Source organism: Lithobates pipiens, unplaced genomic scaffold (assembly GCF_037356315.1).
Source record: "Lithobates pipiens isolate NorthernLeopardFrog02 unplaced genomic scaffold, aLitPip1_a1.2 Scaffold_160, whole genome shotgun sequence".
Taxonomy (NCBI): Eukaryota; Metazoa; Chordata; class Amphibia; order Anura; family Ranidae; genus Lithobates; species Lithobates pipiens.
Genome location: NW_027507749.1, coordinates 2,059,220 through 2,084,494, shown reverse-complemented (window position 1 = coordinate 2,084,494; position 25,275 = coordinate 2,059,220). Strand labels below are relative to the sequence as shown.

At 46.6% G+C, this 25,275-nt stretch overlaps 1 protein-coding gene across 1 annotated transcript in view; it reads left to right on the top strand.

Annotated features, from left to right (window-relative positions):
- Positions 1 to 25,275, top strand: part of LOC143986465 (vomeronasal type-2 receptor 26-like) — a 75,749-nt gene that overhangs the window by 3,335 nt on the left and 47,139 nt on the right. The window contains exons 2-4 of the mRNA XM_077484808.1: positions 962 to 1,071; positions 5,451 to 5,560; positions 5,997 to 6,288. Of these exons, the coding sequence (XP_077340934.1) occupies positions 962 to 1,071; positions 5,451 to 5,560; positions 5,997 to 6,288 (512 nt within the window). The remainder of the gene's footprint in view (positions 1 to 961; positions 1,072 to 5,450; positions 5,561 to 5,996; positions 6,289 to 25,275) is intronic.

The following is a 25,275-nucleotide window of genomic DNA, read 5'->3' as shown; positions in this document are numbered from 1 at the left end:
CGACGAGTGGAAAACTGTGTTGAATATCAGAACAGGCCATTATGAATACCTGGTAATGCCTTTTGGCCTTTGTAATGCCCGGCAGTTTTCCAGGAATTTATTAATGATGTCCTTCGAGATTTGTTACAATTGTGTGTGGTGGTTTATCTCGATGATATCCTCATATTTTCCAAGTCCCTGGAGAGCCACCACACAGATGTCTGTCGTGTACTTCAGAAACTAAGAGAGAACAATCTCTATTGTAAACTGGAGAAGTTTGAGTTCCATCGTGAACAGGTTATATTCCTGGGCCTCAGTCTATTTCATGGTTTCTGACACTTTTGGACACATGGCCTGCCTGTGAGGACCTGTGAGGAGGTCTCCAGAGAACTGTGGCCTGTTCGGTGTGGAGCAGCAATCTGAAGCCAGAGAAGGACTTCACACCACAGCATGCTGGGATAGCAGTGTGGTCAGATCAGTAAGGATCCAGAGGCGCCCTGACAGAGGTAACTGAGAGCTCCTGGTGACCTTGTGAAGCCAAACAGTGTGACGGCATGGCCACAGCAAATGGACTGAGACCAGCGGAGTGGAGCTGTCTTATTCTTCAGACCCAGTTTGGTGAGAGGGCTGTTGCCCACAGTTTCCTAACACACTTGCATACACCTAGACTTGAACACAGTGTTGCTGGGACCTGTAGTCCCACGGAGGAAAACCACAGTAAAGACTGAGTTTAAAAAGGTCTCTAGCCTATTCTTCATAACACTATTAGCACTGTGTTATTCCAAAGCAATTACACCAAAAGGGAATTACAAGTGGATTACTGTTGGATTACAATTGTTACAAACACAAATATCTAGCAGACGACTGAAGATTAAAGAGCCTGCATCTGTTATTGCAAGGCCTTGCATCCTATTAAAGTAGGGGGAGCTCCCTTGTAGTTGTGTTGTATCATATTTATCATATGCATTTCTTTGTTCACCAGAGTGTGCTGGAAGTGGGAAGCTGCCCAGAGTAAGGCGTAGTTCCTCTGAGCTCCAGTCCCAATTGGACCCTCAGCCTAAGAGGTCATCCAAGACCAAGACACCTGTACGGGTACAATCTGTTGTGTATACCTACTGTACTGTTACATTATGTTTATGTGACAGTGCAAATGTTGTAATTACCATTTTACATTACTCAATACAAGTTCCAGTAAAAATAAGTTTCTGGTTAAGTACTTTGGTGTGGAGTGTTGTTCCTTTTTCAGAAGCAGGTGGAGCCATTGGATACCCGGGTAATAACAAAGGTATACTGTTATTATATTGCATATTGTGGGGTTATCTTTCACCATTAGTTCCACACCAACATTACACCACAGCTGTGTCAAGGGGACTGAGCTAAGTCAGTGGGGGTTCACTAGCAGAGTACAGGCCCAAACAAATTCAGCAGCTCCTTCGGGGTATATCTTTTTTTTCATTGCTGCATGTCCCCCAGGGCAGTACCAGGACCCCCATAACCATTGTATGCCGAATTACTTGCATATAAGCCTTCAAAATGGGCACTTGATTTTTCACATTTGGGCCCCATAGACTTCAATGGGGTTCATTATTCGGTTCCGATCTTTTGCGATGGTCGAAAGTTCTGGTGCGAACCAAACAGGGGGTCATTTGGCCCATCCCTAGCAGCTATCAATTATTTTGGTGGAACAGATGACACTTAAAGATCTTTAAGATCAGCAGCATGAGATTTGTAGTCATTGGTAGTCATCAAGGACTGGTTCATTTATGTGGTCCGCACTGTCAGAGGACAGAAAGTAACAAAACCTTCAGATGTAATGGAGATCCTCTCAAACATCACACTGGTTGCAAGGCAAGCCAGAAATTTGCCCTGATACCAATTCAATAAAGCATACCGGCACTTTTCTAGTGGTCTAGTGGTCCCTTTGAAATGGTTGGTGCCTAGTTTATGAAAGCCTTGCTGCAGTTTTAATAAGAATTCTGATGCATGTGACAGATTCAGGTAGCTCTTAGTTGCACCACTTTAGGAATCAGTCACTATGGCTATGACAAATGTAAAAATAATTGCTAGGAGTTTGCATATTAGGAAACTGCCGACTGCCTAACTGGGAATGTATGACATGATTTTGATGTTAAATACCGGGGTTATGGCTGCAGCTAGATGCCATAAAAGCCCAGCATCAATTTTTCCCTTAGGCAGTTGGCTTTCCGATAAAAGTGATCACAGTGACGGATTCACCACGGGATCACTTTTAGAAGTGGGAGGAGAGTTGCCCCCCTTCCACAACTTCCTGGTGGTTCCCTGGCTAACGTTACTGATCGTTGGCTCTGGGAACCATCTGATGCCACGAGTTTACATAGAGATAAGCATGGGCAAGATGGCCACCACTCATCTCTATGCCCTTGGAGGACCGGAGCAACATCACTTCTGGTTCTCATGTTTTTTTTTTTTTTGTTGTTTTTTTTTTCTTAAAGCAAAAGATCTTTTTTTTTATCTTTTAAGGGTAAAGGAAAGATGTGGGCTCTCTTATACCCCAGATCTCACCATAAAGAGGCCCTGTCATGCTTTATTATTATCACAAGTGATCAAAAAAATGTTTTAAAGGGACAGTATATAAATTTAAAAAAGGTAATAAAAGTAATAAAAAGTTTTTAAAACGCCCCCATCTCCATGTGCACACAGTAGTGAACGCATACATGGGTCATGCCCACAAATGTGGAAGTTGTTTGCACCACACATGTGAGGTATGGCTGCAAACGTGCATCTTTCTGCCTCTGTAGCAGAAAATGTATTTTTGACGTTGACTTTTCCCCCTGCACATGTGATATCAAATAAAAAAACAGGCTTTTAATTCCATCTACTGGATCACAGATTTATCATCAACATAGAAGGAAAGACAGTCAGATATCAATATGGAAACCTTGGCTCATTTTACATGTTAAGGTTTTTATATTGATTTGAAATTGTCAAACTTTCATTAAGAATTAAGGTACTGCACAAGATCCAGCAATGTAAAATTGTCCAGCAGGAGGATAGTTTTATTCAGGGATAGTAGGCCCAACTGGTGTATGCCAACTTTTATCTTATAAGCTAGGATAAGGGACGTGGTGAATGATGGGTGGTGGTTTAGGTGCTCACTGTTCTTGCTCATAGTCTTTGGAATAATCAAGTGTCATGCTTCAAACAAAAGGCAGCTTAAAGAGCAGATTGGCAGTAGCATGCTCATGTTCTGATTTACGCACTGCCATGAGGGACATGTACCAATAAAAAATAAAACAAATAAATAATAATCTCTCTCTACACAGAATTGTCAGCTGTCCCTAATAACACTGATAATATAGCTGCAGACCGCTTCCTTCATCCATTCCTTGTGCACTGCATTATGCCGCGTACACACGACCGGTCTTTTCCACGGACTAGGTCCGACGGTCTTCCCAAATGAACAGACTTGGCCAAACACAATCACACCAAAGTCCGACGGATTTGAACGTGATGACGTACGACCGGACTGGAATAAGGAAGTTCATAGCCAGTAGCCAATAGCTGCCCTAGCGTCGTTTTTTGTCCGTCGGACTAGCATACACACAAAGGGATTTCTCGATAGGAACTGGGTCCGTCAGAAAAATCTGAAACATGTTCTATTTCTAAAGTCCGTCATATTTTTGGACAGCAAAGGTCCGATGGAGCCCACACGTGATCAAATTGTCCGACGGACCTTGCTGTCAAAAAGTCCGGTCGTGTGTACGCAGCACTAGAGGTTGCCCCTATTTTGGTGGAGAACCTTAAAACTTTTCGGTCAAAGTTTGCGGTAATAATAATAATCGTAAGAATTTTAACACAATTTCAACCACATCTCTCATTACTATATCTTATTCTTGGCACTGTTGCTGCTTAACATAATGTTTCGGCCATCAAACTGTTCATTTTTGCTGTTTCATCTACAATATATCATAATGTTATTTTTCTTTCTACAGTGCTGATAAAGATGGATTCTGTGTATTTTAGGTTTGGCCTTTTTTTTCCTACTCTATAACCAGATTCATATTCCAGTCTCTCAGTAATAAATAACAGAATTATTCTTTATAAACCCGACACTCTCACAGCCTTCAGCTGAGCCATGAAATCAGTGTCAGGATCCTGGGCTGCTGTCAGTGATGATGAGGTCGGGAGAAGAGGAAGAAGTCATTGGAGTCTATCAGAGACTCGGCCATGTTGTCTTCAGATATCCACTTAGAATATTGTGGTTGTTGTCTTTGTGTGTGACCCCCTGCACATCTGACACCCAGAACTCTGCTCACAGCTGTGATATGACTATGAGGAATTATACATTTGAGTACAAGTATTCTCAGGATGGAGACGTCATTATAGGAGGGATATTCTCTGTACATTCTGCAGTGTCACAGTGGAGTTGGGAAGGAAGTCTTATTGAAAATCTCATGTGTTCAGCGTAAGTGAAATATGATTTGCAAAACTTCCAATCTGATCTACAGAGCTGTGTCTTTAGGAGATATGTGTGATAATGTGCAGGACTCATTCAGTCTGTTACACTTAATTTATATAAAATCAAACCATATCACTGAATATGTTCATGAATACCATGTAGACATCTGTTAATGCTGACATTTATTCATTATGAATAGCTGCCAATGCCCCACAAATGGATGAAAAATCATGCGTGACCCTTTTTTTTAAAATAAAGCAGCCCACCGCAGTGCATGGTATGTGTATTGTGGTGCATTGTGGGTGCGTTGTGTGTTGGGATCTACTGTACAATGCATCGAGGTGCAATTAACAATGACTGACACAGTAGACTTGTGCACAATGGAAAATTTTGTTTAGTTTCGGTTCGTTGTCATTCGTAAAATACATCATTTCGTTCTGTTATATTCATTATTATTATTATTATATTTCTTTCGTATTCGTTGTTATTCATTATTTTTTTATTCGGACATTCGGATGCATCCGAATGTCCGTAAGATGCAAAATTCGGCCGAATTTCGATTCGTTACGAAACTAATTCCACAAGCCTATGACACAGAGAAGGTACTATGCCATGCAATGTCACAACATGTGTTAAGGTATGAATTTTAACCACTATGCACAAGACCTTAAATGTATTTGGCCTTTAACCCTTTAAAGTCCACATTTTTCAATGAGTTAGCGTGACTCAAAATGTGCACTACCAAACGGTGGAGCAGAACGTTAAAGGGTTAATGAGCCCTAACCTTTTTTCTTCTTAGTTTTGGATAGAGTCGGGAAGGATAAAGAATCCCTTTTCAGGTTTTACCTGCTATCTGGGGCTCCATATAAGAGATTCCTCTCACTTCCTGCCCCACTGGCAACTTTTTACCAGACAGAAGGCAAGAAAAATCTCTCTAATAGCAGCAAAAAAAAAAAAAAAACATATTTCAGTAGAGTAGTGGGAGGCTAGAATCCCTGTCAGCCTTTGATTTCTGTCCATGTAATTGTTGTAGATTTTTACTTTCTCCCGTCTGTTACCTGCAGGACAGGAACTGAGGGGAAATCTCCAATTAGCTGACAAGACTCTGACATCTCCAGCTCATCTACACGATACTCCAGATTGGTAGTGCGCTGCCCAAGTTCACGTATAACACGTGAGAGCCCCTCAGTGATTAATCTGAGGTATAGTATGTTGCAGGGCTCTTTGTAGCATTTTGTCAAACTTCTGTAGCAGAATGGATTGAGAACAGGCCTCATTGAAAACTGGGGGTGTGCTGCATAGATCCAAATCTGACTCACTCTCGTCTCCTCTTGCAGAGAGCTAGAGCATCCTTAATGGGTTTGGTTTTGGAGCTGGTGCTGCTGTGGACCTTGGTTGCTTGAGTCCTCCTGGGTGCTGTGCGGCTTCTCAGCAGTAGATGTGTTATTTAGGGCTTTGTGTGTTCTCATGGAATGCAGAGCATCACACAAGCATGACCACCTTGGTGAGCTGCACCCCCTGATAATTTCTGCTTCGATCCCTTACTTTAGACCAATGTAAAACTCTCCATTTTCTGCAGGGTTTATGACAGAGAATACAGACATCTCCTGGCTTTTATATTTGCTATTGATGAGATAAACCGCAGTCCAGATATTCTGCCCAACATTACTCTGGGATACCATGTGTATGATTCTTGTGGACATGTGAATAAAGCTATAAAAGACGTTCTACAGATATTGTCTGGACATACAAAGGAAGCTCCAAATTATTCCTGTATGGAGCGGGGTGCCCTGGCTGGTTTCATTGGAGATCTCAATTCTGACACCTCTCTACAAATGGCCCAGCTGCTGAATCTATATGGTTACACCCAGGTAAGAAAAGATGAATTTCCTATACTACAGAATGTTAGGACAGCTAGTCATCTTATGGTGAGGTGGGTCCTAAGGGAACAAAAAGCTCTTATGACAAATTGTCATAAAGTAAAACATCACTCTAAGCCCCTGTACACACGGTCGGACATTCTGCCAACCAAATCCGTCGGATTTTGTCAGTCGGATCTTGTCCGAAACTGTTACATACACACGGTCGGACTAAGTTGTCGAAAAATCCGATCATTCAGAACGTGATGACGTAATTTCGTTACGATGGGACTAGTAGCCAATAGCTTTGATGTAGGAATTTGATCTGAGCATGCGTGGCACTTGGCCCAATAAAAATTTTGGAAAATTGGGTCCGACGGATATTCCGACAGAATCAGTCCGATGCATACCACACACAGTCCGATGCATACCACACACAGTCTGATTATCCGACAACACGGTCTGATAGGACACATTCCGACGGATTCTCCGACCGTGTGTGCGCGGCATTAAAAAGAAGGCAGTGCTGTGCAGGGATGAGCCAATGGTTCAGTCCAAACTTTGGCTATTAGGGCATTTAGACAAATACCTGAGCTTTTACCTGTTTAGCCCCCTGTTCATCATATATAGAAGGAGTATTTCAGAAAGCTGGAAAATGCCAATTGTACCAAGTGGCTTACAATGGCCAGTAATCCCTGGCCATGGCCATGTCCATATTCTGTCAATTATGTCATTGCTATCCCCATTCCTTCCCATGGGAACCAGTCATGTGCACCAGGTCTGTTGGGTTTTTAATTGCAAGAGGTTGGCAGGCAGCAGATATCATGAATGATTATCAATTTACAATGAGGGACTTTTATTGGGATTTCTCTCATTTTTTAATAAGGGATTTGTAAAACATTTGTGTCTTTATTTCTAGGTTACATTGTTTGTGAATGAGCATGGGTACTATGTACCTCTTACTCATGGAGGGTTGTTGGTATCTGGAGGCCCCCTTATTTTTAAAAGGGGTGTCCAGATTCCAATAAGCCACCAGCCTGCAGACCCCCACAACCATCGGGCCAGGGTTGTGGGGAGAAAGACTATCTATAGGAGGATCTTGAATCCAATATATAATTGAAAGAGGATGTTTAAGACCCCTTTCACTCTGGGGCGTTTTTCAGGCATTTTTCAGTCGCTTTAGCGCTAAAAAAAAGCACCTGTAAAGCGCTTGAAAGAAGCCTCATCTGCAATCCCAATGTGAAAGCCCGAGTGCTTTAAGAGCCCTTTCACAATGTCAGTACCCGAAAAACGTTCATAAAGCGCCGCTTAAACTAGCAGCGCTTTACCAGCATTTTTTGAGCATTATTGGGGAGCTTTTACAAAGTATGGGTATTGGGAAAGTCCCATGCAGAACCATACAAAAAAAGAAAAAAGCAGTATTACATATCCATCGTTAAGTACAGCAGATTAGCATAGTGATAAACTACTATAGTAAACACAATTATATGTAATCGATGGTGGGAGAGATATTCCAGCAATAATACTCTGCATGGGTCAGGGACATACTCATGGGCTTTAACAGTTGCGTTTGCCAAAATCAGATGTATAATCACGGCCAATGAGCATGAGGTACAATAAAAGAAAAAGAAAGTAGATACATAGAATGAAAGAAAAAGAATACAACTACAGGAAAGGCAGAAAACATAAAGAAAAAAAGAAGAAGGGGAAGGAGAGACTAGCGTGGTCAGTGTGAAAGTCTAAATATGAACCATGGATTCCATTTGGCCTCGTACAGATGCATAGTGTCATGAAGAGTGTGGTAAATTTGATTTCAATAGGAAGGGGCACTTTAGGAGCGTTGCATTCACCGCTCCAAAAGCGCTGCAAAGAAGCTGCTTGCAGGACTGTTTTTGACGCCCTGCTAGCGCAGCAACTCAGTGTGAAAGCACTCGGGCTTTTACATTGGGATTGCAGTTGCGGCTTCTTTCAGGTGCTTTACAGGCGCTTTTTTTTAAAGCTAAAGCACCTGAAAAACGCCCCGGTGTGAAAGGGATCTCAGAGTGAAAGCACTCGGGCTTTTACATTGAGATAGCAGTTGCAGCTTCTTTTAAGCGCTTTACAGTCGCTTTTTCTAATGCTAAAGCGCCTGAAAAATGCCCGAAAAACGCCCCAATGTGAAAGGGGTCTAATACATTTGTTTTGTTATTGAATTATTGTATTTTACTCTGCACATTGTGGTGGTATGGATTCATTGTAAATGTAATAGCAACCCCCAATTCTAGTATATATATATATTTCTTGATCATACATCACGGGACACAGGAGCTTCATTACATAGTGGGTTATATAGGCACCTCTGGTGATTGGACACTGGTTAACCCCCAATTAAGGAGAATTCCTCCCCTATATAACCCCTCCCATATGGGAGGCACCTCAGTTTTTTCGCCAGTGTCTGGTGGTTGGTCACGTAAAACATGTGCTCTGAAGAAAGCTCTGTGCAGGTCCCTGTGGGGGCCTAAAGGCTACAACAAACCGGATCCATATCTCGGACCGATATTTTGACTCCCAAGATGATATGGTACCCAGGCCTCGTCATCCAAAGAAACAAGGTTTTGCCTGTAAGTCCTCTCCTATTGGAAGACTGGGCTCTGGGAAAACCAGACTTGGTGTACTATTTACATAGTGGCACGAAAGTTTCTGACAGAGTCTTTTACAAGGTCCAGGTAGGAGGTTCTTCTGAGAAGGAACCCCAAAAAAACCTGAAGGTTGGCACAACTCTGTCCGCCGTGATGGGTGAAGGCTGGAATCTGTCTGTTTTCAGCAATTCCCGCGGCGAGGACAGGTAAGGGAAGTTAATCCTATATAAATGTATATTATGGATTTCTTCATTGAGTAGTTGTATGTCTTACCTGGTTTCCAACACTAGAGGGAGTAAGAGCCACCTGATGCATACTTACATGCCTTTCAGATACACACGCTCAGTGAAGCCTGATTCCTCCAGATGACTCACGTTTCCACTGCACTCTCTGCCACAATAAAGGTAATACAGGGGTCCCAAGTAGTCTGGGGGTCCCGCGCAGCTCCGATGGTGGTCCCCTTACCTCCTGGACGTCCGGTGGCCCGCATGCTAAGCACGCTCCATGCTAATGGAGGGGGGGAGTGTGGTTGCGAGCCGTGCACGTTGGCGTGCACGGCGCTGTACTGCGCAGGCGCCAGGCGGCAATTTTAAAAAGCCCAGAGCGCCAGGGGGCTGTAAGTGGAGAAACAGGAGCTGTGGGTAGTAAGCATCCTAAGGGATTGGATCCAGGCAAACCTAAGACACCTACTCAGCATCAGGTTGTGCAGTTTAAGCATATATATTTATTGTGAGACTTTGAGCACAACAGTGATTGCACTTTGTACTAGTACCTCTGCTTTGTAGCTTAGGACTATGTCTCCTCGTAAGAGGGTCTCAGGGGGAGGTAACAAGGGCACTGGTAAATCACCGCCTAGGTCCAGGGGTTCTAAAAATGCCTGTAGGTTACCATCCCCCCCTGCAAGACTGGAGCCAGCCTCACAGGAGGAGTCAGTGCCCATGTCAGGTTTTGCAGCCTCTCCTAATATTTCAGCACCGGTATATGTCACTGAGGACTCCCTTAGGGCTACATTGGAGGGTTTTGAAGGGAGAATCATGAATTTTATTTCAGCTTCCCTAAAAGATAGCAGGAAAAGGGGTAGATCCCCTCCCTCTGCTGAGATTTCTCTTTCAGATGACACATCTGACAATGAGGAGAGATCCCTATCATGGGATAGGGATCAAGAGCAGTCGGATGAGACAGAGGAAGAGGAGAGAGTCCCCTCCTTCCAGGCGCTCAGAAAACAGGTGCAGTATTATACTGAATTGGTGCGTACCACATTCAGAATGCCTGCTGCTGAAGTCGCCACTAGGGATGAGCTTCGTGTTCGAGTCGAACATACATTCGACTCGAACACCGGCTGTTCGCCCGTTCGGCGAATTCCGAACGTTATGGGCCGTTCGCGCCAAATTCGTGTGGCGCTCACGGCCCACAATGCACTGCGTCATCGCAGTGCATTGCTGGCTCATGATTGGCCAATCATGCACTGTGACCCCGCATGCTTGGCCAATCACAGCGCCAGCAGCGAGGAGAGCCATGATTGGCCACAGGCAGGATGCCTGTGGCCAATCATAGCTCAGGCTGTGCAGTACACGCCCCACACTATATAAGGCCGCCAGCGCGGCGGCCTTGTGTAGTGTGTTGGCGTCTGAAGCAGTTAATGGGTGTTCTGTGTACCTTCAACACAGTATACACCGATAGTTATCGGCCGATTTTCGATCTTGCTCTTCTGTAGTGGTTGTTGTCTGCGTGCCCTGACCGCAGTATACACCGCTATATTCACCTCACCTATGTAGCTAGTGATCTATCTTTTATAATAGAGCTTGCAGTCAGTAGTGTTAGGAGCTTGTGCATGCTGTCTGCGTGCTCTGTACCCAGTACATACCGCTATATCCACCTACATAGCTCTTCTCTATTTGAGCCCACTTGCCATCTGCAGGAGTTATTGGAAGTTGTGTGTGCCTCCAGCACAGCACAGTATACATCTGTATATACCCCTTTATCAGGGCTTAGTGGGTGTTGTGTGACTCCATTACAGTATACCCCTTTATCTCTGGTGTTCTATAATAAAGGCATCTGCAGGAGTTAGTGGGTGTTGTGTGCCTCCAGCACAATATACACTACCCAACTGCTGTTTTACCCAACTCCCTTCAGGCCATTACCATGTCTGGAAGGCCAGCAAGGAGAGGCAGACAGGCGCGAGCCGATAAAAGAGGGCAAGCAGGCTCTGTGTCTAGAGACAACAGTGCTGGTCGTGGACGCGGTGCATTGTCATCAGCACGTGGCCATGGGACATGCTTGTCCTTCTTTTCGGCAGCTGGACATGTTGAACTGCAACATGCCAACGACTTGGTAGAGTGGATGACCAAGCCCTCTTCATCCTCCTCATCCTCTCTCACCCAGGCTCAGGGTACTAGCAAAGCAGCTGCCAACGCATCGTCTTCCCTCCTCTCAATGTCATCATCAGTGACTCCTTCCCTAGACCCACCACATCCTCCTGAGGAGTCTCCTGAACTCTTTGAGCACAGTGTTGGGTACATGCTCCAGGAGGATGCCCAGTGTTTTTAGTAGGCTCTGATGATGACACTCAGCTAGAGGAAGGCAGTAGCGTGAATGCAGAGAGAGGGGATGCTCAAGAAGGACAGCAATCTGGCAGTCATGTTCCACAAGCTGCAGCATATTGCCAGGTTTGCTACAGCGATGAAGAGGGAGGGGATGATGAGGGCACTGACTCCACGTGGGTGCCTGGTAGGAGAGAGGAGGAGGAGGAGGAGGCACATGTCCAACGAGGCAGGATGCCCTCCGGGGGCCAGCTTAGGGGCAGCACACCGACTGAATCACACAGCAGAGCTCCGCCTGTGCAGGGCGCTGCCTCTGCGCGTTATTCTAAAAGTTCTTTGGTGTGGGCCTTTTTTGAAACGAGTGCATCAGATCGCACCGCTGCTATTTGCAACATATGTCTCAAGCGTATCTCGCGTGGCCAAAACATCAGCCGCTTGGGCACCACATGCTTGACCAGACATATGTTGACCTGCCATGCAGCTCGTTGGCAAGCGTACCTCAAAGACCCACACCAAAGAACAAAGCGGACCTCTCCTTGCTCCTCATCAGCTGGCATCTCCAACCCCACTAGACCTTCAGTCCTCTTTGAAACCTGCTCTGAGAGGAATGAATGTGTAGAATTAGGTGTGTCACAGTCAAGTGCTTCCGGGCACTCTGCTAGCAGTACACCCACGTCCGATTATAGCAGGCAAATGTCCCTGCCCCAGCTGCTGGACCGGCGAAAGAAGTTCACTCCCAGCCATCCACATGCCCAGCGGTTGAATGCTAGCTTGGCTAAATTGCTAGCACTTCAACTGCTGCCTTTTCAGTTGGTAGACTCGGCCCCTTTCTGTGAGTTTGTACAATGTGCGGTTCCTCAGTGGCAGGTCCCCAAACGCCACTTTTTCTCACGGAACTCTCTCTACCGGCATATGGAAGGCAATGTCCTTGCCTCGCTGGACAGGGCGGTCAGCGGTAAGGTGCATATTACCGCTGACTCATGGTCCAGCAGGCATGGACAGGGACGTTACCTGTCTTTCACGGCCCATTGGGTCACTCTTCTGGCAGCTGGGAAGGATGCAGGACAAGGTGCAGTAGTGTTGGAGGTTGTTCCGCCACCACGCCTCCAAAATGCTACTATTGGTTGTGACACACCTCTCTCCTCCACCCCCTCCTCTTCTTCTTCCTCTATGGCCTGTTCCAGTGCTCTGTCCTCAGAACCAGCGGTGCTCCGTAGGCGTTCCAGGGGCTACGCAAGTACGCAGGCAAAACAATGCCATGCCGTGCTTGCGCTGGTTTGTTTGGGGGACAGGAGCCACACTGGGGAGGATGTTTTGTCAGCTCTCAAGGGGCAGGCCGAGAGGTGGTTGACGTCATGCCAGCTTAAGCCAGGAATGGTGGTTTGCGACAATGGCACCAACCTCCTCTCCACCCTCAGACAGGGACAACTGACCCATGTGCCCTGTGTAGCTCACGTCCTTAACCTGGTGGTGCAGCGGTTCTTGGGCAGGTACCCCGGCTTACAGGATGTCCTGAAGCAGGCCAGGAAAGTCTGTGTGCATTTCCACCGATCATTTAATGCCTGTGCTCGGCTGGCTGAGCTCCAAAAGGAGTTGAACCTGCCCAAGAACCGCCTTATATGTGACATGCCCACCAGGTGGAACTCAACGTTGGCCATGCTGCAGTGGCTGCACACGCAGCAGAGGGCCATCAATGAGTACCTGTGCGACTACGGCACCAGGACAGGGTCAGGGGAGCTCGGTTTTTTCTCACCACACCAGTGGGGCATGATCAGGGATGCATGCACTGTCCTGTCACCGTTTTAGGAGGCCACAAGGATGGTGAGCAGTGACAGTGCATGCATCAGTGACACTGTACCTCTTGTCCACCTCTTGGAGCATACGCTGCGTGGAATAATGGACAGGGCACTTGAGGCAGAATAGAGGCAGGAAGAGGAGGAATTCCTTGCCTCTCAAGGACCCCTTTATCCAGACACTGTTCCTGCTGTGCCACCCATCACACAGGAAGAGGATGAGGAGGAGGAGGATGATTGTGTCAGCATGGAGGTGGAGGCTGGCACTCAGCATCAGCAGCAGCAGTCTTGTAGGGATGATTTACAGTCCCAAGAAACACGTGGACTTGTACGTGGCTGGGAGGAGGTAGCTGCGGATCATGTTGCCCTTAGTGACCCAGGGGACTCCGGACCGAATGCCTCAGCTAACCTACTCTGCATGGCTTCCCTGATCCTGCAAAGCCTGCGGAAGGATCCTCGTATTCTTCGGATCAAGGAGAGGGACCATTACTGGCTTGCCACTCTCCTTGATCCACGGTACAAGGGTAAGGTTGCCGACCTTATCTTGCCATCGCAGAGGGAGCAGAGGATGAGACATCTCCAGGAGGCCTTGCAGAAAGGTATGTGCAATGCGTTCCCAGAGACTGGGAGGTTACAAACTCCTGGTCCTGGACAAGGTGTTGCTGAGGCATCGGTCAGAAGGAGCGGTGGAGAAGGTGGCCGTCTGACTGATGCTTTCAGACAATTTTTTAGTCCGCAGCCCCAAGGTATGATCGGTTCCAGCAACCATCGCCAGCGTCTGATTTACATGGTGCAGGAATACCTAGGGGCAAGGTCAGACTTGGACACCTTTCCCACCGAAAATCCCCTGGCTTACTGGGTCTTGAGGATGGATCACTGGCCAGAGCTTGCACAGTATGCAATTGAGCTACTGGCCTGTCCTGCATCCAGCGTTCTTTTGGAACGCACCTTCAGTTCTGCTGGTGGCTTTGTTACCGATCACAGGGTGCGCCTGTCCACCGAATCAGTTGATCGACTGACCTTCATCAAGATGAATCAGTCTTGGATCACCCACAGCTACCAAGCACCTGAAGCTGATGTAACCGAATAATTTTTTTTGAAATATCACATCCCTTCAAGACTGCCTATGCTGATGCTGAGTGACTGTCCTGTTATGTTGATTGTCTATCCTCTTCCTCCTCCACTGATATGTTGGAAGAACATTTCTGGTTCTGGGTGATGCCATCAGCCCAATTTTTCTGCCCCTGTTTAACAGGGGCGTTTAATTACAATTTTTGATGCAATGCTTTGCAGCAGGGCTAATTCCTGCAATAAAATTAGAGTATATGGGAGAGGTTGCAGTGTGGTGGCACCAGCACCAGTGCCTAAGGCCCAATTTTTCTGCCCCTGTTTAACAGGGGCGTTTAATTACAATTTTTGATGCAATGCTTTGCAGCAGGGCTCATTCCTGCAATAAAACTAGAGTATATGGGAGAGGTTGCAGTGTCATGGCACCAGCACCAGTGCCTAAGGCCCAATTTTTCTGCCCCTGTTTAACAGGGACATGTAATTACAATTCTTGATATAATATTTCACAGGAGGGCCCCTTCCTGTGCCCACCCAGAGTAACTGTGAGGACTTATAGTGTTGTGGCACCAGCACCAGTGCCTAAGGCCCAATTTTTCTGCCCCTGTTTAACAGGGGCGTTTAATTACAAATTTTGATGCAATGCTTTGCAGCAGGGCTCATTCCTGCAATAAAACTAGAGTATATGGGAGAGGTTGCAGTGTCATGGCACCAGCACCAGTGCCTACGGCCCAATTTTTCTGCCCCTGTTTAACAGGGACATGTAATTACAATTCTTGATATAATATTTCACAGGAGGGCCCGTTCCTGTGCCCACCCAGAGTAACTGTGAGGACTTATAGTGTTGTGGCACCAGCACCACAACCACCAAAGGTCAATTTTTCTACCACTGTTCAACAATGGCATGTAATTACAATTTTTGATATAATCGTTCACAGCAGGGCGCTCCAGCACCCACCAAGAGTCACTTTGAGGGCTTACAATGTTGTGGCAAAACCAACATCTTGTTCCACCATTTCTGCAGAGCATATAGGGCAGGCCCCTACTTTCAAACATCCAACTTACAAACATCTCCTACGTGCAAACGGAAGGAGACAACAGCAAGTGAGATGAAAAAAGATGGACGACAAAACAAATTATACAGGGGTGATAACCCTTCCCTATGTTTTCCAAAAAGCTTAAAAATAGTTTTTTTGACTGGAGCTACACTTTAAAAATGTACCAGTTGAAAATTACAAACAGATTCAACTTAACACAACAAACCTACACAGTCCCTGTCTTGTTTGCACCGCCTGTGTACTGCTGTTCTGAGTATATAGGGCCTGGGGGCCACACGCATTTCTTTTTTTTAATATGGGTACGGGGTTCCCCTTAATATGCGTACAAGAAGACCCAAAGGGGCTGGTAATGGGCAGGGAGGGCTACCCATGCCATTTTTCTCAATAATTTTCAACCATATTGCAGGAACCAGATATAATATTAAAACCGCAAGCAGTTTTAAATGATGTTATTTCCGTTTAATGTCATTTTGTGCAGGGACTGTTCTAAACACGGGAAACACGTGGCACTTCACAGGCATACTACAGACACCCCCCAGGCACCATATTTAAAGGAATATTTCACTTTTTTTCTCACTTTAATCGTCATTAAAATCAGTGCTCCTGCCAAAACGGCCATTTTTAAAAACATTTTAGGCATTGACCCATGTCCCCTGGGGCAGGAGCCAGGTCCCCAAACCCTTTTTAGGACAGTATCTTGCATATTAGCCATTAAAATTAGCACTTTTGATTTCGAACGTTCGAGTCCCATAGACTTCAATGGGGTTCTAAAGTTCGTACGAATTTGGGGTCCGTTTGGGGTTGTTCGGCTCATCCCTAGTCGCCACATCCTCTGTTTATTTCCTGGGAGTCAGGAAAATCTCACAGACTGCCTTTTCCTTTCCAATTCATCCCTTAATGGATAAATTGTTGTATGAGGATTGGGGACATCCCGATAAACTGTTTGCTCCTCCTAAAAGGTTTTCTATGCATTATCCTCTGGAGGAAAGTTTCACCAAGAAATGGGGGGTCCCATCTGTCGATGCGGCTGTTTCTTGCGTGAATAAAAACCTGACCTGTCCTTTGGATAATGCTCAGGTATTTAAGGATTCAACTGATAAGAAGCTGGAAACATTATTGAAAGCCTCCTTTTCCATGACTGGCACAGTAGTGCAACCTACAGTCGCAGCTGTTGGGTTGTGTCAAGTTAAGCAGATGCTTGGCCTCCTTCCCAGTGAGGAAGTGGAGAATTATGCAGAAATACCTCAAATTCTGTGTTTTATGATTGATGCGATTTTGGATTCTGTCCAACAAGCATCTCGTTTGTTTCTCCTTTTGGTACACATGCAAAGGGCCCTATGGCTAAAAAATTGGGCAGCTGAGCTATCATGCAAGAAGCATTTGATTGGGTTCCTGTTTAAGAGGGAACGTTTATTTGGAGAAGAATTAGACAAGTTCGTCCAAATAATTTCAGGGGGTAAATCTACTCTCCTTCCAATCAAAAGGAGCAAACGTACATCATTAAGGCGTTCTCTCTCTCCCAGAGCATCAAGCTCTAAGCAGTGGCGATGGCCTTCCCAACCTCCCTCTACAGGAAAGGCTCAAGGCCAGGCCCAGGGGCAGAAAAAGACTTGGGGGCGAAAGCCTGCCAAGCAGAGCCCAAAAGCTTCCTTGTGAAGGGGAGCTCCCGCTCGGCTGAGTGGAGGGAAGGCTCCTGCAGTTTGCAGAAGCCTGGCGGGAAGAGATCCGGGACAAGTGGGTAGTCTCCTCGGTATCTCTGGGCTACAAGCTAGAGTTTCAGGAGATTCCACCTTCTCGCTTTCTAAGGTCAAGGATCCCCAGGGATCCAGTAAAGCAAAGACCGCTATTCCTGGCCTTAGATCACTTACTATCCCAGGGGGTGATAGTGGAAGTGGACCCAAAAGAACAGGGTTCAGGCTTTTACTTGAATCTCTTCACCGTTCCAAAGCCAAATGGAAGTGTCAGACCTATCCTAGATCTGAAGGATCTGAACCGGTTTTTATGCATCCGGTCCTTCCGAATGCAGTCAATACGCGCTGTGGTCTCCTCCCTGCAAGGGGGAGAGTTTATGGCATCAATAGATATCAAGGATGCATATCTTCATGTGCCAATGTTTTCCGCACACCAAAAGTATCTAAGGTTCGTGGTAGAGCAGCGCCATTTTCAATTTGTGGCTTTGCCGTTCGAGCTCGCTACGGCCCCTCGAGTCTTCACAAAGATTCTAGACCCTCTCTTGGCAAACCTAAGAGCTCAGGGTATAGCTGTCATGGCTTAGCTAGACGATTTGCTTCTCATAGAGAAAACAGTAGTGCTCCTGAACCACAGTGTTATCAGAACGCTAGACCACCTGGAACGCCTAGGTTGGGTTTTCAAACCTAGAAAAATCGTCCCTACAGCCTGCTACCAGGTTGGAGTACCTGGGTATGGTCATCGACACCGCTCAAGGCGGGGTGTTTCTACCAACGCCAAAAGCCTTGGCCATTGGGGGTCTGGTGCGCCTAATCCTGGGCAGAAGATCTTCCCCCATTCAGTTGTGCATGAGACTGTTAGGGAAAATGGTCGCCTTCTTCAAGGCCGTTCCATTTGCCCATTTCCACTCAAGGCCTCTGCAAAGATGCATCCTTGCGGCGTGGAGCAGGAAGCCCCAGTCTTTGGATCTCCCTATGCGTCTATCCCCAGGGATACGCAAGAGTCTCATTCGGTGGTTACAAACCGAGAATTTGCTGAAAGACAAAACTTTTCTTCCTCTTCCATGGAAGATTATTACGACAGATGCCAGCCTGACAAGCTGGGGAGCAGTGTTGGAGGAGACGTGCTCGCAGGGGAAATGGTCTGCGATCGAGAAGCTATTGCCCATAAATGTCTTGGAGATCCAGGCAGTTTATATGGCTCTCATAAACTGGTCTTACAGACTACAGGGTCTCCCTGTTCTGGGTTCAGTCTGACAATGCCACAGCAGTGGCCTATATTAATCACCAGGGTGGTACCAGGAGTCTGGTTGCACAAAAGGAGGTGAATCGCATACTTGCCTTGGCAGAAAGGGATGTTCCATCCCTTTCTGCAGTCTTCATTCCAGGAGTAGAAAATTGGCAGGCAGATTTTCTAAGCCGCCAGCAGTTGTGCCCAGGAGAATGGGCTCTGCACCCCGACGTGTTTCAGAACATATGTCACAGGTGGGGTACTCCAGAAGTAGATCTGTTTGCGTCCAGATTCAACAGAAAACTGGACAAATTTGTGTCAAGGACAAGAGATGTTCTTGCTCAGGGGTCGGATGCTCTGACAGTTTCCTGGGATCAGTACAATCTAATTTATGCCTTCCCCACGAACCCGCTTCTGTCGCGGTTCCTGGGAAGAGTCAAGAGGGAAACAAAGTCGGTGCTTTTGGTAGCCCCGGCTTGGCCCAGGCGACCGTGGTACGCAGAGATCATGAAGTTGGCAGTAGGCAGGCCATGGATCCTTCCTCTCCGGCCAGATCTGCTCTCACAGGGTCCAATTTACCATCCTGCTTTACACAGTCTGAATTTGACGGTTTGGCTGCTGAGACCCACATTCTGAGGGATCGTGGGCTTTCGGGGCCAGTCCTTTCTACTCTGGTCAATGCCAGAAAGCCGCCTCCAGGCTTATTTACTACAAAATCTGGAGGGCATATGTTTCCTGGTGTGAACTCAGGGAATGGCATCCTAGAAAGTATGTCATTAGCAGGATCTTGGCCTTTCTCCAGTCAGACCTAGAAATTAATTTGGCCGTAAGCACTATCAAGGTGCAGATTTCGGCCTTGTCAGTGTTTTTTTTCAGAAGCCACTTGCATCACATTCCCTGGTGCGGGCTTTCATCCAGGGGGCCATGCGGATAAGACCGCCAGTCAAACCTCCGGTATGCCCATGGGATCTGAATTTGGTTCTCTCAGCTTTGCAGGGGCAACCATTTGAACCTTTGCATCTGGCTTCATTAGTTATTTAGACTAAAAAAATGTTTTTTTGGTAGCCATTTCCTCGGCTAGGAGAGTGTCAGAACTAGCAGCTCTCTCCAGCAAGGAACCTTATCTAATTATTCATAAGGACCGTGTGGTAATGCGTCCCAACAGGTCCTTTCTACCTAAGGTGGTTTCGGGATTCCATTTGAATCAAGATGTAATCCTACCATCCTTTTTTCCGAACCCACAGTCCGCAGAAGAAGAATCTTTGCACACTTTAGATGTGGTTAGAGCAATCAGTATCTATCTTCAGGCAACTGCTCAGATAAGAAAGACTGATTGCTTATTTATTTTGCCGGAAGGGCCAAGTGGCATCAAAATCCACTCTCTCAAGGTGGATTAGACACATTATTTCTCAGGCCTATAGTGTTAAAGGGAAGATCCCTCCTTTTCAAGTGAAAGCGCACTCTACTAGGGCTGTAAGTGCTTCTTGGGCAGTGCATCACCAGGCCTCCCTGGCTCAGATCTGTAAGGCTGCAACTTGGTCATCAGTCCACACATTCACCAGATTTTATCAGGTGGATCTCAGAGGGCAAGAGGATACCGCATTCGGGCGCAGTGTACTGCAGTTTAGGTCCTCCGGTCCTTGGCGGTCTATAATTCTGATCTGTGTCTCCCTCCCCTCAAACTGAGCATTGCTTTTGGACATCCCACTATGTAATGAAGCTCCTGTGTCCCGTGATGTATGATCAAGAAAATAGGATTTTTATATACAGCTTACCTATAAAATCCTTTTCTTGAGAGTACATCACGGGACACAGGACACCCGCCCCTCTTGGGTTTTACGTGGTTTCCTATTGCTTTGCTACAAAACTGAGGTGCCTCCCATATGGGAGGGGTTATATAGGGGAGGAATTCTCCTTAATTGGGGGTTACCCAGTGTCCAATCACCAGAGGTGCCTATATAACCCACTATGTAATGAAGCTCCTGTGTCCCGTGATGTACTCTCAAGAAAATTATTTTACAGGTAAGCTGTATATAAAAATCTTATTATATACACACATACATATACACACACAGTATTTTGTATCAAACCTTGTAGGTCTAAATCTTATATGTAGCTGATATTGTGTATATATACAGTGCTATGAAAAAGTATTTGCCCCTTCCTGATTTTTTTTTATTTGTTTGCAAATATGTTACACTTAAATGATTCATATCATCAAACACATTATAATATTACAAAAAGATAAAAGATATGCAGTTTTTAAATGATGATGCAATTTAATTAGGGAAGACAACTGTCCAAACTTGCCTTGGCCTCTGTGAAAAAGCAATTGCCCCCATACACCAACTGGTTGTGCCGCCCTTGACAGTAATGTCTTGTACACACGTTCGGACATTCCCGACGGCAAAATCCGTCAGATTTTTTCCGATGAATTTTGGCCCAAACTTGTGTTGCATACACACAGTCGCACAAAGTTGTCGGAAAATCCGATCGTTCAGAACGAGGTGAAGTACAACATGTATGACGGGAATATAAAGAGGCCAGTAGCCAATAGCTTTCGTCTCGTAATTTATTCTGAGCATGCGTGCCACTTTGTGCGTTGGAATTGTGTACACGAGATCGGAATTTAAACGATTGGATTTTGTTGTCAGAACATTTTATATCCAGATGTCAAACTTTGTGTGTCGGAAATTCCGACAGAAAAAAAGTCAGATGGAGCCCACACATGATCAGAATGTCCAACAATGCGATGCGATCGCAAATTTTCCGTCGGAAAGTCTGACCATGTGTACAGGGCATAACAGTTGCAATTAAGCATTTGCGATAACTGGCAATGAGTCTTTTACATCGCTGTGGAGGAATGTTGGCCCACTCTTCACTGCAGAATTGTTATGATTCGGCCACATTGGAGGTTTTTCCAGCATAAACGACCTTTAAGGTCAAAAATGAAAAACATATTGTGGTGTCTGGATCTACTGCACTATTATGCCCCGTACACACGATCGGACATGGATCGGACATTCCAACAACAAAATCCATGGATTTTTTCCAACAGATGTTGGCTCAAACCTGTCTTGCATACACACGGTTGAACAAAGTTGACTGAATTTCCGAACGTCAAGAACGCGGTGACGTACGGCGAGCCAAGAAAAATGAAGTTCAATAGCAAGTGCGGATCTTCTACTTGATTCCGAGCATGCGTGGCACTTTGTGCTTCGGAATTTGCGCGAACGGATTTTGCTGTCGGTAAATTTGAGAACCAGATCTCAAATTTTGTGTGATGGAAATTCCGATGGAAATTGTCCGATGGAGCCTACACATGGTCGGAATTTCCGACAGCAAGCTCCGATTGAACATTTTTCGTCGGAAAATCTGATCGTGTGTACGGGGCATAAGTATACAACTATTTAGATAATAAATATAGTAATTACTTTAGCCATGGCACAGTCCATGCGACCAAATAAACTGCATATAAGAAAAAAAGAAAGGACAAGGCCTTCCAAAGGGGTCGCAGTAACCGAACACTACAGTTGAATTTAATTCAATTTTATTTAGAAAAATAACACCATAAAATGAAATATGGCAAAATACCAAAAATACCGGTTTGAATATAACCTTCCAAAATATTAAAAAGACAACATTGTCATTTAAAAAGAGGGATCACAGCTGCACATACATCCACACAATCAGACATAAACACAGCTCAAGGGATGGGAGTTGTATTGTAGTAAGTATTGTTGATCAATATATTGCATATACTATCCTCCTCCTTCCTAATTAAGCCATGGATTGTGGTCATCCCAAACAGGATATATAGCTGTAATTTGATTGTGGATGCGCATGAACAAACAAGTGGATATAACATAGGCCATCCTAGGTCATTAGTACACAAATTCAACTGTGGCACCTAGGATTAGGGGCTGTCATTTGTCTATTGGAGGCACAGGTGGCTTAATTGTGTAGACCAGTGATGGTGAACCTCGGCACTCCAGATGTTTCAGAACTATATTTCCCATAATTTTTTAGCCACTCTGCAGTGTAGTTGAGCATCATGGGAAAGGTAGTTCCAAAACAGCTGGGGTGCCAAGGTTCGCCATCACTGGTATAGGCTGCAGTGTCCAGGAAAAACTTCTCAAGTGTAATACTCATTTAAAAGTTCACTGATCCATATCAAGTAGGTTTGGGGAGGAACACAGCAGGGGGAATTGGTGTTGTCAGTTGAAAAAAGTGTAAAGAAAAAAAAAACCACAACACATGTTTTTAAAATAATTTATTGCACAGCTCCGGTGGTCTTCCGTCTTGGGGGGTCTTCTCGCCAGACTCCTTCGCTTTCTTCTGCTAGTACTTTTACTGGCAGAGGAGCCCGGCTTTCTTCTTTGTCATTGCCGCCGCCATCCGGGGGTCTTCTTCTGACTTCGGGGGTCTTGTCCCCCTCTTCAGTTCTTCTTGCTGGGCCTCCACTTTCTTCTTCCAACTCTTTTACTAGCGGTGGCCCGTTCTTCTGTCGCCGTCGCCGCCACTGCCTTCTCTTCTTCTTCTGCCTTGAGATGTTGACTTGACGCTCTCTCTGGCCGCAATGACAGGGACGTGGTGTGCTGACAAGGGGTGGGGTCACCGGGTGATGTCACATGGTGACCCCGCCCCCTAATAATGTCACAGTCCCCGAAGTCGGAAGAAGACCCCCGGACGGCGGCAGCGGCGACGAAGAAGAAAGTCTGGTGAGAAGACCCCCCAGGAAGGAAGACCAACGGAGCTGTGCAATAAATTATTTTAAAAACATGTGTTGTGTTTTTTTCTTTACACTTTTTTTCAACATGTGAATGGGTAGGGGTATATAGTACCCCAATACTCATTCACATAGGGTGGGAGCCGGTATCTGGGGGCTCCCTTATTAAAGGGGGCTCCTGGATTCCGATAAGCCCCCCGCCCGCAGACCCCAACAGCCAACGGCCAGGGTTGTCGGGAAGAGGCCCTTGTCCTCATCAACATGGGTACAAGGTGCTTTGGGGTGCCCTCTTCCCCAAAACACCCCCCCATGTTGAGGGCGCACGGCCTGGTACGGCTCAGGAGGGGGGATGCTTGCTCGTCCCCACCCCCTTTCCTGACCGGTCGGGCTGTGTGCTCAAATAAGGGTCTGATATGGACTTTGGGGGCGTAGGGCTTTCCCTTTAAGTCCATACCAGGTGACAGGGCCAGCGAGGTGTCAATCTTGCAAATGGAGGCGGCGACATTGACCTCCTTCGCTAGTCCCGTCTACCTGGAGCCGCGTTCAAAATGAACAGACTTTCCTCCGTGTGTGGGCAAGTCCATTCATTTCAAAAGTATGGCCGTTTGTGGGCAGGTCTGCTTGTTCAGAAAGACTGGATAGTCCGATCGTGTGTACGCGGCATTAGGGGACCCTTAGGCATGATATTTAAAGGAATGTTTCATTTTTATTGTTTCACTTCAAGCATTATTAAAATCACTGCCACTTCCGGTTCCAGCGCCGCATGGAGTAGCTGTCCCAACACACAGCTCCCGCAAACCGGCCTCCAAATCGGCTCCAAATCCGGCGTTTTCGCCCGTTTCACCGGCCAGCTACCTTCCCCACAGCACCAGCTCCACGATGGACCGGTTCTTAGAAAAAACCGGGCCGCGTTCGTACGCGGCCGCCACCGCGCGGCAGGCCACGCCGCAAATTGAGGCCCCGGCTTCGGCCTACACCGCTCCGGCCACCACTCCGGCCTGCGCGGCCTATCCGGAGGAGCAGGCACCAGCAATGGAGGTAGGAGACCCAGCACAAGGCCAGCTGACTTCTAAGGCACCCCCTTCCATGCAATCACCTACCTCCACACAAGTACCTGGGCCTGTAGCACCGGCAATCATGCTGCATGCCCTGCCATCCCCACCGCTGCAGGACCCACAGACAGAACTTTTGGCACAAGCTGTTGCTGCTCTCCTCTCCCCTATGATAGCTGCCTCTGTTGAAAAAGCTGTCACCCAGGGCATGCATAAAGTTCAAGCCCAACTTGTGGAACACGCATCCAGACTTAATGAGGCTGAAAGTCGCATCTCCACATTAGAGGAAGAACTATACCAAACGCAATCCCTGGAACAGGCCCAAGACAGAACCAACAAATTTATTTTGGAGAAGCTCGATGACCTCGAGAATAGGTCCAGGAGGAGCAACCTGCGTTTTGTAGGTATCCCCGAGTCGCTTCACCATTCTGCCTTATCAGACCTGTGCGCAAACCGCATCCCGGAGGCTCTGGGCCTGGGGGGACCCTTCGTCGTGGAACGAGCACATCGTGTGGGGGCACCCAACTCGGATTGCAAGTCCCCGCGCCCGATAATTGCTAAATATCTAAATTACGCAGACAAAGCCTCCATTTTGCAGCAGTATCGTCAGTCCAGATCGCTTCAGATCGACGGGGTCAAAATCCTGATTTTTGCTGACTATTCAGTGGATGTTTCTAAGAAACGGAAGGCCTTTCAACATATCTGTACGGAACTATTCCAACGGCAGTTGAAATTTACTCTTGCATTTCCGGCAATCCTGCGGATCAAAGCACCCAACGGAGAACAACTCTCCTTTCAAGACTCAGATGATGCATCGCGTTTTTTGAAATCGTTACGCTCGGGCCCTCCACTGAGCCCGGCTCCCAAGGCGGCCCCAGTCAATAGAGCTCTTGATCAGAGGAGCCCACGGAAGGACTCTCCCAAGCGCTTCAGGGCCTCGGGTCCTGCTCCCCACGCTCTCAACCCACGTTGATAAACACCTGGACCGTGGTACCTTTTCTATTCTTCCCTTCTTTGTAGGGACGAAGCTTTACCTACCACTCGTTTTCACATGGTAGAAGTGGCTTCTGTTTTGACTGACTTCCCTCCTGGACCACCCGCGCAATGTGCGCGCTCACAAGGTATTATTTGCCCAGGGCCGTGACTGGCACTGTGCGCTACGTTGTCTACACCTATGTCTTTTCCATGCCCCATACGCCATCGGCTTATGGATGTTCTGTTATTG